This window comes from Pelodiscus sinensis, chromosome 14, assembly GCF_049634645.1.
Source record: "Pelodiscus sinensis isolate JC-2024 chromosome 14, ASM4963464v1, whole genome shotgun sequence".
Lineage (NCBI taxonomy): Eukaryota > Metazoa > Chordata > Testudines > Trionychidae > Pelodiscus > Pelodiscus sinensis.
Genome location: NC_134724.1, coordinates 30,174,230 through 30,187,345, shown reverse-complemented (window position 1 = coordinate 30,187,345; position 13,116 = coordinate 30,174,230). Strand labels below are relative to the sequence as shown.

Below are 13,116 nucleotides of genomic sequence, written 5' to 3'. Positions count from 1 at the left end.
GAGCAGGGTGCAGTGGAGGCACGGGGAATGGGACACGGCCAACAGGAGGGGCAGAGGGATCCGGGTCTAGGGGCAGTGCAGGGAATGGGCAACACAGAGCTGGGGGGGCAGGGATCGGGGGGAGCAGGGTGCAGGATGTAAGGGCGGCGCAGAGCCAGAGGGTCGCAGGGAAGAGGGAGAGCAGGGGGCCCGGGGTGCAGGGGAGTAGGGGCGGTGTGGGGAATGGGCGGTGTGGAGACAAAGGGGAGCTGGGGCCGTGACAGGACTGGAGCCGGTGGGGCGGGCCCTGGCTGCATCACAGCCACTTCCCAGGGACACGCGGCCAGAGCTGAACTGCCGCGGCTCTTTAAAATCAGTGGGGCCACGTCACGCTAGCGTCCTGACATCCCACCCCACCTCCTCGCGCCGGAGCTTCATGCAGGCAGCCTGGTGGCAAGCATCACTGCACTTCCCCCTTCCCAGCGGCGCTCTGCTCCTCTGCCAGCCCGTCACAACCGCCCACCGGGCCCGTCCGCCCCTGCACTCGCCAGCTGGTAAAATCTACTCACCACAGGCGAGCCGGCGAGTGTTATTTGTCGAGCCCTGGTGATTTCTATTTATTTATTATTAGTGTGTAACATTAGCTTTCCAATTACCTTTTAGTGGTAATTAAAAGTGAAAACTGCTTGCACCAGAAATTGAACTCTGCTTATTCAAAGTTCAGGTAAAGCATGGGGAAAAATGAGAGCTACCCCACTAAGGTATCTCTGTTTTTTCCTGGAAGGGCCATCTTAACAAGAGGGAAGGTAGTTCAGCCTCAGCTCTCACTCAGTCCTTGGCTTTTCTACTGCAACTGCTAATACAGGCCTGGGCAAAATATAGCCTGTGGGCTGCATCCAGCCTGTCAATCCATCGGATCCGACCCACAGATGCTGCAGGGAGCCCAAGCAGGCTCCCCACTTGCCTCACCCCACCCACACACCACTCAAACACAGCTGCAGGGTGGTTTTTTAAAAAAAACTGAGTCTGGAGAGGCGAGGGAAAAGCTTTAGGAGATGCTACCACCCCTAGCACAATCCCACTGGCTGGCTTCTAGCCAGAAACCAGCCAATAGGAGTTGCTTGTTTCAATAACAGGCAGCCATGAAGCACAAGGGGTTCCAGAGTACAAGGCTGCACTTCGTGCAGGGCAGGGTAGGCAGAAGTGTTCCCTCTAAACTGCACAGCAGCACAGCTTCACAGGCTATTTATCAGCCCCACCTAGTCAGAGGCTCAGCTGACTGGTCAGGGCTGATTAATCATCTGTGAAGCTGTGCTGCCAGGCAGCTTAGAGGGAACACTGGCAGGCAGGGAGGCTGATTCAGGAATGGCTGCTGGCTGGTAAGTCTCCTGGGCAGAGCCTGCTTTTGGCACCCCAGTCCCTCCCTTCCCCATCCCTCTGCTCTCCACTCCTGCCCCCTACCCACTTCTGCCCCCTACTTCACTTACCAAAATCCTCTGCCCACCTCCAGTACCTAGATCACAGTCCCCTCCTGCCCCAGTTCACAACCCATATCCTGCAACCCCTCCTGTACCCCAATTCCCTGTCCTAGGTTACAATCAAACCCCCTGTACATCAGTCCAGTGCCCAAGGTCACAACTGCCTCCTTCACCCAAACTCCCTCCCTAACCCCAAGCTCTCTCCTGCACCCAATCTCCATCCCAGACCCCACACCTCCTCCATTAATATCATGGAAGAGTTTGGCTCTCGACCCCTTTCCAAATTCTTGGAGTGGCCCCCCCCATGAAAAATTACTGCCCATCCCTATGCGAATACAAGAGCTAATTGTGGTGGTAGATAAATTGTGGTGCAATGTGAATCTTATTAATTCTTAGTGTTTTTAACAATGGTATTACAATTATGAGTCACATGCTGCATTTGAAAAACCTGAAGATAAAGAATTAAATGTACTCAACACAGTAACTAAACATTAATGACATACGTTGGATGTTGCATCATTCTTCTTCTCTGGACCTCCATCCTCTGGATCACTTCATGAGGGTGCAACCTCTGCGCTGAAGGTGCAGTTGCAGGAATATGATGGGTAATAGGCTGGTGTGTAGGTGGAAGATGCTGTGGAATTGGAGCAGCTGCACTGGCTAACGGGTGAGTTGGTGGTGGAGGTGGAGGTGGAACTGGATGAGAAGAGGCATGAGAGGAGATGGAAGGATGGAAAGGATGCACTGGATGAGGGATAACATAATCTACTTGAGGTGGAGGCTGTGGCTGAGGAGGAGGATTTCCATGGGAGTGGGGGCATGCAGAAGATTGATGGAGAGGTCTCGTCAAAGTAGCATCTGGAATGAAAACGCATTTTTAACATATTAAATAAATTTTCTCAATCAAATGCATAAAAAACTAAGATAACTTCATGCCAGTGCTGTACTACTCCATCCGAACAGTAGCTTTACAACAACTAGGGATGTTAAATTGCGGATAATCAGCTAATAAAGTAGTCAATGGAATTTCCATGAACTACTTGATTAGTTGATGAGGCGGGAGGAGAGTGCTCGCTACCCCTGCGTATCTGCAGTTCAAATATAGTAGGAACCTGGCAGCAACCTACCTCCTACTACATTTGAACTGCAGAGGCACAGTGAAGTTAGCACCTGGCTCATGTGGCCCAGGAACTAAGCACTCCCGGCTTACGCCGCTCCCAGGAGCTAACCCCACCGCGGTGGCTCTGCCTTTTAAATGTTAAGAGCCACCTGGCTTTTACTACATTTAGAAGACAGAGCCGCAGCACAGGACACGGTGTGAGCAGGAACTGCTTCTGTCCCGGACTGCGCTGGATCCAGTCTGCTGTGGCTGTGCCTTTTAAATATAGTAAGAGCCACAGCACTTTTAAGCAGGCTCCCCACAGCACCAGTTCGTTTCCTCCCCCACATGCTGCTGGGCGGGGAGGGGGGATGCGAGTAGTTGACTACTCTTTTACACCCCTAACAACATGAGCATTTAATCTTTTACTATGATTTACAGGCACTGACAAATCAACAACATGTAAAATTCACAAAAAGTGAGTGAAATAAAAGCCAAACCTTCCTATCAGTATTTTACATGAGCAGGACAAAATAAACGAACCAGAAAGCCAGTTTTCATAGCATGCTCCTTGATAACTGGAGATAGAAGGATAAACAACCAGCAGGCTACCATTAAAAAACTGATGAGCATGCGAAAAAAATAAAACTCTTTTCTTTATAAGAAAATCCAACTTGCTAACATTGATTAAAAAAAAAAATCTCTTTATAACACACCTGATAAAAACCACCAGGATGATGTCAATCTCTTTTTTTAAAACTCAAGGCATTAAAAAAAAAACAAGAGAAAAAGAATTGTGTTCTGTATTTCTATAGCGGCTACAACAATGGGGCACTGTCCTATGACTAAGCTTGTACATGTTACAGTAGTAATAGTCATCACCAGGACTCAACAAACTATACAATCTACTCGCCCATGGGCGAGTAGATTTCAGCCGTGCGCTCCATTCATTCGCAGCGCGCGCATTCACAACGCGGCTCTTGCACATGTGCAGTATGAGGCTGGCGAGCGGTTTTCGCTGCCATTTGTCAAGCCCTGGTCATCACCATGAAAAGTCAACACCTCCTTGCAAGTCCACCTTCCTGACTGTTTTCAAAACAAACACTGAGCAATTGGCATTGTTACAGGAAAATAAATCTCTGGACATCCCAACTGATATTTCATGTTTGTTAACACAGAAGTGTAACCCCAGGATTAGCAGAACTCGCATTAGCAAACCCTGGGTTTGTTAATCTAGGTCTTGAGCTTCTATGCTTATATGTAACCCCAAATTAGAAGTAGTTGAACCCTGGGTCCCAACATGGGGTTCTACTACCTACACTACATTGTGCAGACACTAATCCAATTACCCATATCCCAGACCTTCCTAGCCCCTTTCTCCAAAAAGTGGTCACCGTGACCTTTTTCATGGTGCAGTGGGGGAAACCTTGCCTGTCCACCAAATATGACTGTTCAGAAGACAAAGAAAGTCAACCTATGGGATTATGGCACATTTACAGTGGACCCCAGAACGCAAGTCCAATCACAATGTGTCTACTCTGCAAAGCAATAGGGCTTGAATCCTGGGTACTAGCTTGACTCAAACTTGGACCCTCAACCCCTGTAGGATCCTGCATTAGCATAATTTGTATGTAGACAGAAGTGGAGGTCAGGCTACACTGAGTTTGCACTCTGGGTTTATACTACAAACACACAGCCTTAAGCAATAAATAGATTTCCCATTTCTGTACAACAGCCCTCGCAACAGAGGGTTACTTTTGAATAACATCCTCAAATATTTCAAAGCCATTATTTAAAAATGGATTGTGAGAGGCAAAGAAATGGAGACGAAAAGCACAAAAGTGCCCCAACCCTACAATTAGCTCTGCACAGGTAGATCCCTAAGCTCGAGACAGGCCACACTGATTTAAAGAGTCTGCCCAAGCAAAGCTCATTGCAAGAAGGGGACAAAAGGAAATAAAGAAGTGGCATTTTATTTATTTTAAAAATAAAGTAGAAAATACATCTTTATTTACTGTTCAATCATTTCCTCAGGAAAGGATCTAGACTACCAGTCTCAGATGAGCTGGGGGAGAAAGCAAAACACAAAAAAAGTGAAGTCTGATATTTATTCTATCACAAAATGAGTTATGGTAAATAACAAGGGGGGAGGGGGACAGGGAAGAGAGCCTCAAACACTGACATAAGTTTAAGTTTGAAAAATGTTTATCTGAGTTCACACACAATGAGAGAGCCTAAAGAGCAGAGGTAGGGAACCTTTTTTTTTTTTAAATTAAATCAGGGGCACTGAACCTCAGGGGGAAAAAAGGCAGAGGCCATACACAGTCCTGCAGAAGGAGGAGAGCAGGCACAGAGACTCCTAACTTCCTCTGGGGTGGTGCAAGAAATGAGGAGCTCAGAATGCAGAAGGGGACTCAGGGTTGAGGCAGAGAGTTGGGGGAGCGGGGAGAGAGTTCCAGATGGGAATGTGGGTAAGAGATTCAGGATACAGGAGGCAGCTCTGGACTGGGATAAGGGTGTGGGAGGAGGTTCAAGGTGCAGGCTTCTGGGAAGAAGTTTGCGTGAGAGAGGGAACTCAGGGTTGAGATGCAGGAGGGGGTTCAGGATATGGGCTCTGGCTGGGCAGCACTCACCTCCGAGAAAGCAGCAGCACAACAGGGCTAAGACAGGACCCTCCACTCCGCCGTGGCTCTATGCTACTCCCATAAGCAGCCTCTAGGCCAGGGCTGAGCAATAATTTTAAAAAGGGCGCCACTTCACAAATTTCTGAAGTGGCCCCGGGGAGCCCCAGAAGGGGTAGGGCCTTGGGCGAGGCCAGGAGACTTCCTGGGCTCTCCCCGTCCATGCCAACTGGCCTGGGGGGGCGCATAAAGTCTTTGTCCCCTGCCACTCGTGATGACTAGACAACCATCCCTCTGGTGCCGCATGCTCCTGGCATGGGATAGAAGACTTCACACATTCTCCCAGACCCAGGTGTCAATTGGCCTGGGTGCAGGGTAGCAGCAGGGCAGCCATGGGTTGGATCAAAAGGTTTGCTGGGCCAAAGCCTACCCATGGAGGTTCTCTTGCCCATCCCTGTTCTAAGTGGAAAGGACAGGCAGTTCTGTGCAATGCATGCTGACTGCACTTTGAAGGCACCACCCCTGCAGCTCTCATTGGCCACAGTTCCTGGACAACAAGAGCTGTGGAGCCAGCACACAGAGCTTTCCTGATTGCCTCTCCACCTAGGGGCCAAAGGGATAAGCTCATCTCCGAGAGGGGTGGGAGTGCTGAAACTTGTGGCTTCTGGCCCGCAACTCAGGGACCTGCCATGGGCCAGATTAAATGATACAGCTGGCCAGATCCAACCCATAGTCGACAGGTTCCCCACCACCGCTAAAGAGAATAACTCCCGTGCATTATTTTAGATAATAAAATTTCAGGTCTTACAATCTGTTCAAATAACACTGTGTATAGTGCTAAGTGGGAAACAGTTTATCTAAAATATGCTATTAAAAAAAAGCAACGCTGCCTTTTAATTAGACCTTAGATGACTTACCCTAAAAGGCATTTTTCACTATTACAACCTCAAGGATTTATATATAAAGTTGGCACTTCTAGGGCAAATAATTAATTCCCAGTAACAAACAAAAACCTTCATCTTCCCTGTGTCTTATGCACAGTCAAAGCAGTATAATCAGTTGTTTTGTTTTTAAGTCTTCTCCAAGCTGCAAGGATTTGCAGAAAGACCCAGATACTTTTACTATTGGAAAACTCTCTCTCTCTCTCATCGTAGACTTGGTTCTAAGGCTTGGTTCTAAGGCCTTGGTTCTAAGGCTCAATCAAGAGGATGGCACAACCGAAGTGGTCAGGGAAATTATGCTTTCTGTTTTGTATTTCACAAAACTGTATTGAGACGTAGAGTAAGTGTACTTACAAGGAGAGTGCATATAATGTCGACATGATGAGAGCGAAGCCTGAGCAGGAGGTTGGGGCTGGGGCTGTGCAACCATGCTTGTTCCATATCCATCTATTGCTATTGGTTGGCTTGGGCCAGCACCAGCCTGGTGCCCATAAATTGCAGTTCGGGATGAAGAACCAGGACAACAAGGGTCAAATGCCGATGCTCCATGGAAAGCACCACTTCCATGACTTCTTATACCATTGTTGCTTAAGTCTACGGGCAGTGCCTGCTGTATAAACAAACTGACTTGTTTTCAAGCATTTCTTCAAATATTTAAAGCTAGGTCACCTTTAAGTGTACTGTAACAATATATATTTACTGCATTGTTTTGTAAGTGAAATATTTAATGAGATAAATAAGACCCCCAATTTCGAGAACTCTTTAGATATGATTGTTTAAAGTTCATAAGCTTAGTGAACACTGTAAAGGAGGAGGACTGAGTTGAACATAAATGTTTACACTCAAGAGTTCAACTTAACTTCATTATTTTCAATTTTATAGACATTTGTTCAAAAAAGAAATCTTAATTCAATGCTCATGGGGGAGCCTGACTGTACATTTCCATAGATACCAACAGTAACGTTAGTATTCTTCTTAGCTGGACCTGATATAAATTCCATAGTTATAAAAAAAATTTAAAGTTTCAAAAAGTGTATAAGTGACAGATCGTGTCAATAGTCAATGAATACATTTGGGTTTTTTTCTGTTTTGAATACAAAAAACCCATTGCTCAGAATGCATGTTTCAAATTTTCCTCTTTCAAGCCTCTTTCACAACTGCCCCAGATAAGTGAATTCCCAATACAGTAGTCTTAGTCTATTATACCAACAACATCACTTTACATTTTTAAAAGTGAAAAATCATCAAAGTTAAACATGCCTGATCATGATAGGTGGTGCCAGTACTGCTGCTTGTTCCACAAGGAGCTGGCACTGGAGGAGGCCTTTCAACAGGGCAACTGGAGTCACTGAATGAAGGAGACAGTGGGACAGTAGAGTGGGGATTATGGTGGTGGTGATGGTGGTGTTGGAAATGGTGGCCATGCTGCTGGAAACAACTTGCGTGAGGGTGTCCTAATACATGATGATTCTGTGAAGATCCTCCACACGGAGAATGCTGGGGGCAGCATGACGGTAACCTTGGCATGGCAGGAGGACCAGTTTCCAGTGCAGTACTAGAGGCAGTTCTCCTTACATCATCTTAAAATGGAGAAAAATTAAACAAATTTTGTGTTGCTTGGGCAAGGAAGTGGACAATGCATTATGAAATGGTGTCTGAAACAGAACAATCTGGATTTAATCAATCAGCAACCTATTAAATATCAGTAACTGGCTAGGAAATATGTCCACAATCAAAATTACAGGAGACTTTACCAAACCATCCTTGAAACTCAAACAGTTGTAAAGAATATGAAAGATGGCTTCATTTATATGCATCGGAAGTCCTAAAATATTCAGCTAGATATGTGCATGTGAATTGTCAGAACTCTTGCATTACTATAGTGCAAGTCTACTCAAACTCAGGTTTTGTTGCAGCTGCTGGTTAGGTCCCATGCACACATACTATGGCCAGGGAAGTCCCCCATCCTGGGTCTAACAGTATTGTAGATAGTACTGAATTACTTCAAGCTCCCCTGAAGTCCAATGGTAACTGACTCCAACATATTTGTGTTTGAGGAAGTCTCCTAAGATCTCTCTTCTTGAGGACACTTCCAAAGGGACAGGCATAGTCTGGCCTTAAACTTGAGGCGTCTTTAATTTCTATTGTGTTAAATATTAATGAACTGTGTTACTTTGGAAAGTATCTAAATTTGTCCTTTTGTAAAACAGTATCTGTAGAGAGCCAATAACTCATTTCAACAAAGTCAAGTCAGGTCTAAACAGATTTCAACAGGTGGCAAAACAATTTAAACATAAAACAGATCTTGAGAAAGTTCTGTTACTCTTTACCTCCCACTGAAGTCCCAGCAGTGCTGCTATTGGGAAGATTAGTCAATATCTCTGGTGCTGTAGAGATCTGGCTATTGGAGACACTTAGAGGAGCATCAGAGGCCTGCTCTGAGGTAGATGTATTCGAACTGTTACCAGAAGTAGAACTCACAACCTGGGTTTCAACTCTAACTGAGGTTGTTGGCACAACTGTGGGCTCTGTGGATATTAGAGAGAATCAGTGCAAAGATTACTGCAACAGTACATGTTATTTACACTTTTAAAGTCTCCCCCCTCCCCAAAAAAAACCTCAGTTTTCCTTACAACTGTTTATTTTAAGGAAATTTTGGATTCTATTTCTACCAGATGCTGATAAAAAGTCAGAAAAAATGGCTTGATGGGATATAAAAATGGGAATGTTAGCTCTGTTTTCCCCACAGAATGTGAAAAATCCAAAGCATGAAGCATCTTAAAGTGAGTATTCTTTTGCTTTTTTAATGAAGTCAAACTTTTTGAAAAATCACTATAAAAATCATTCTTCAAGACAAACGAGCATTTGATTTATTAGGCAATTATACAGAACTAGAATGGAAATGAAGTCATTGTAACATATAATGCAAGTAATAGTTTACTTATTTAAATACTGACATTCACATCGTGTAAAAGCCAGCTCCCCGTGTGCATTGGCTCTTGGGGAACTGCTGTCCCACACCACTTGATTCTTGCTACTATGTACATTTTTCACTTCATCCCAAATTTCACAGCCAAGAGCAAAATTCTCATTAAATACAAGCGGACAATACCTTTTATTGAATTAATGTCCATTAGACTAACATGTTTATTTTAACATAAATGAACACAGCAATAACATTAAAGATTTAGTTTGAATCGAGCAATCGATGAGCAGGTTTATTTTGACATACCTTCCTGACTGCAAAACTATCAACCAAATATTCATTTGTTAGTATTAACTCAGCTTTCTGTTCTGGTGACTCAACATCTTGCACTAGACACATTATTATTATAGTGGTTTAACTTACCATCTTCATCCACTGTGAGGTCCACCACTTCCGCTGCATTCTGTCTCAGTGGCTGTATGACCGTGGAAATCCTGCTGCGATTCCGTTGTTCTTGGGATCGAGCAGCGTGAGTGCTAGAGTTTTGGCTCCAATGAGATCTTGAGTGTCCGAGTGTCGAACGAGACCTAAAGGGGAAAAAAAATGCAGTTGCCTGGAGAAGTAGCATGTATATTTAGCCTGGCTTGATACAATTTCTCTTAGTGGGCCAGGCTGTCAGAGATAGAAGTTAAGTCTCCTGCTCACTGCAAGCTAGTTCCACCTGTATTTGTTTGGAATAGTATGATTCTGCCACCACATGCACACGCACACGCACACACTATTCACTAGTACCACAGCTTTAGGAGTCTTCTAAACAGCTTTGGATATTCTGGCAAACATCTAAACAGGCAGCACTTGCACCCATGTTAAACTTCATTAGTCTAATATTGTAATTCAGGTTGCCTGGAAAGAGTACCACAGTAAGACTAGCAAACACCAAAGACAACAGTAATGTCTGTAGTATGAAAAGATCTAGAACACTATAGAAGTATTATTCTGTATGTTGCTTTACTCACTTATTAGAAGATTAACCCAGCATTGCTTGGGTCCTTAAAAACAAAATTTGAGTTCTTAATATAAATCATTGCTCTTAGGTGGGAAGAGGGGCTCAGTATGCAGGCTGTCCAAGGGAGAGAGGACAACTCCAGCCCTCTCACCACAGCAGCTTGGGGTCAGGTGAGAAGAGCCTGAGCATGAATGCTGCAGCTGTAGTAAACACAGCCGAGGGAAGGCTGCATGTCCCCCACCTGGGGACAGACAGACAGACACACAAACTCTCTGAAATAGAGTAGATAGCTGTCCCTTTCTTCATCTCTGCCCTCTTCTAGCTTAATGATGTTACAGCTATCTCAGTCCCAATCTCTGGTTCCTTTGCTGCCCCCTTCCTATAGTATAATTGTCCCTCCTACCATACCTCTCCCTTTCCACTGTATAAGGAACAACCAAATTCCAGGCACATTCCATTGTCCTGGTACAACCAATCCCTGACCTTGCTTTACGTTAGGATAAGAAGCAGCTGCATACCAAATTTGGTGATCCTAGCTCTTCCCCTTTAAGAAGAGTTCTTGAACAAACGGACTCACAGACAGATGGACACATAGGGTATGTCTACACAGCAAAGTTATTTTGAAATAACAGCTGTTATTCCAAAATAAAATTTACTAGCGTCTACACAGCCAAACCGCTATTTCAAAATTAATTCGAAATAGCGGAGCACTTATTTCAAAATATCAGAGGGGTAGCCGTGTTAGTCTGAATCTGCAAAAGCGACGAGGAGTCCTGTGGCACCTTATAGACTAACTGAAGTGTAGGAACATAAGCTTTCGTGGGCAAAGACCCACTTCGTCAGATGCATCTGACGAAGTGGGTCTTTGCCCACGAAAGCTTATGCTCCTACACTTCAGTTAGTCTATAAGGTGCCACAGGACTCCTCGTCGCTTTTATTTCAAAATAAGTGCTGTGTAGACACTTATATTGAAATAGGGGGCCTCCAGCCTTCCCAGGGTGCCCTGGTGGCCACTCCAGCCTCAACCAAGAACACTCCTCTCCTTCCCCGGAGCCCTTAAAGGGGTTGCTCTGGCCACAGTACCTGTGCCAGCTCCAAACCTGCCAGCCCAGGGCAAGCAGTCACTGCCCCATACCCAGTGGCCCCAAAACATGAGCCAACAAGCCACTGGCATCAACCCCTCCATCGCTCCTCAGGAGCAGTCTGCCAGTTCCCAGGAGCCTGCCAGGACCTGGAGAAGGCGGGCACCTTCCTGGTCCAGGATGGAGATCATGGACCTTATTCGGTTTTGGGGGGGAATGCCCCCCAATGTCCACAATCTCCACACTAGACGGGGGAATGTGGCCGTCTATGGCAAGATAGCTTCCAGCCTGGCCACATGCGAACCCAGGAGCAGATTTGCATGAAAATCAAGTTGGTCCGGCAAGACCCCCAACCCTGAGCTTCCCCTTCCACTTCTTCCCCTTGCTTCCCCCTTCAAATTCCCTCCTCCCAGGTTTCCCCATCCCCTCTCCCACCCTCTCTTCTTCCCCTCTCCCACCTCCTTTCCCCAATCTCACCAGAGTTTCATTCCCCCGCCCCAAGTTGTGTTAAATAAAGAGAGTTTGTATTCATGAAAATATGTGTATTTTATTTGACATTAGGAAGGAGAGTTAGGAAGGGGTAAGTGGAAGGACGTGAGGGAGAAATGAGGCACAAGCCCCCAGTGGGGCAGACCAAGGAGGCTCTTAGTGCTCCTCAGGGTGGAAGCTCTCCCACAGGACCTGCTGGATACTGACAGCCCCCTGATGGACCTCCCAGATGGCAGCCTGCAGCAAATGCAACTGGGCTCGCAGCAATATGTCCACGAGAAGCACCAAAGTGCTCAGGGGCAGCTCCGGGTCCATGCTGCAGAGACATGTGGTGTCCCTAGTGACAGCAACCAGAGCACGCAGAGACAAAATGCTTTGCTGTCCCTCATCAAGGTAGGCAAGCAAGCAGGGAAAGCTGAGAACCGGCTGTCCGGGGGGGTTCCTTTAAGCACAGGCCTCAGATAGCCTCAAGCAGCAGCCACACAAAGTAACTCTTAATCTGATGCCCTGCCAGACCTGGTTCCGGCCAGCCTTAAATGCAATTCAGCATCCACTCAGTGTGGACACGCTATTTCAAAATAAAGTCTTTCGAATTAACTATTTCAAAATAATATATTTCAAAATAACGCTGTAGTGTAGACATACTCAGACAAAGTTTCTAAAATATATAGTAGAAGATGTCTGAGATTTTACTTTTAGGTTTTTTCCAACTGTTATATAATGATGTATTTTTAAGAAACTCAGAACTTAACCTCTGGATTTATAAGTACTTCAAATATACGTTATTAGTTCAGAGCCTTGCCTGACATAACTTTGGGAGGGAAGTAGAAGCATGAACCATATCCATGGAAACCACTACAGGTTGAACCTCTTTGGCCCAGCACCAAACAAGGGAAAATTTGCTGGACCATGAAGGGTCTCCTGCCAACAGCCCCGAAGCCCATCACTGGCTGCTGGCAGGCTCTCCCCCCAACCGGCCCCCTGCCAAGGACCCTGCCTCTCCCAGCCTGGCTGGGCTGCTCACCCAACTGCTGCCAGCTCCCTGGGTGCTCCCAGGTGACTGCTAGGGGCTGCTGAGAGGCTCTGACCCAGCTTGCCACAGGCTGGATCTCATTTGCATTTCTATTCTACTTTTTTAAAAAAGTCATCTTTTAATGTTTTTACCAAATCAATATTCTTTCATGATAGTCAAACAATGTCCAAACAACAAACTGGACTCCACCTTGGCTGCACTTTTCCTTCTTCCCCTGAAGATACTTCCCTGCTCTTTTCACCATTTTGCAGGAAACCTAATACATACTAGGCGGAACCCAGATCACGTAACAACAGGTTTTTTAAGGGCTGCCTCACCAGTTCCAAGGGTGGCCCTTCTGAGTGGCACAGCTTGAAGCTGCTGAAAGATGAACATCAGCGCCATGCATGTAGGTCTAGTTGTGGGAGATTGAGTTTACCTGAACACAAGGTTCTTGTCACCAGCTGCCATCTCTACCAGCTA

General features: G+C 45.9%; 1 protein-coding gene across 10 annotated transcripts in view; it reads right to left on the bottom strand.

Moving 5' to 3' along the window:
• RNF111 (ring finger protein 111) overlaps positions 1 to 13,116 on the bottom strand; it is an 82,756-nt gene that overhangs the window by 34,954 nt on the left and 34,686 nt on the right. For all 10 annotated transcript variants that reach the window (XR_012895795.1, XM_025189955.2, XM_075897333.1 and 7 more), the window contains 5 exons: positions 9,468 to 9,631; positions 8,449 to 8,646; positions 7,379 to 7,698; positions 6,473 to 6,728; positions 1,961 to 2,315 (listed from right to left, as the gene is read on the bottom strand). Coding sequence is in view for 9 of the 10 variants with exons in the window: in XM_025189955.2 (XP_025045740.1) it covers positions 1,961 to 2,315; positions 6,473 to 6,728; positions 7,379 to 7,698; positions 8,449 to 8,646; positions 9,468 to 9,631 (1,293 nt within the window). In the remaining variant the exon portion in view is untranslated. The remainder of the gene's footprint in view (positions 1 to 1,960; positions 2,316 to 6,472; positions 6,729 to 7,378; positions 7,699 to 8,448; positions 8,647 to 9,467; positions 9,632 to 13,116) is intronic.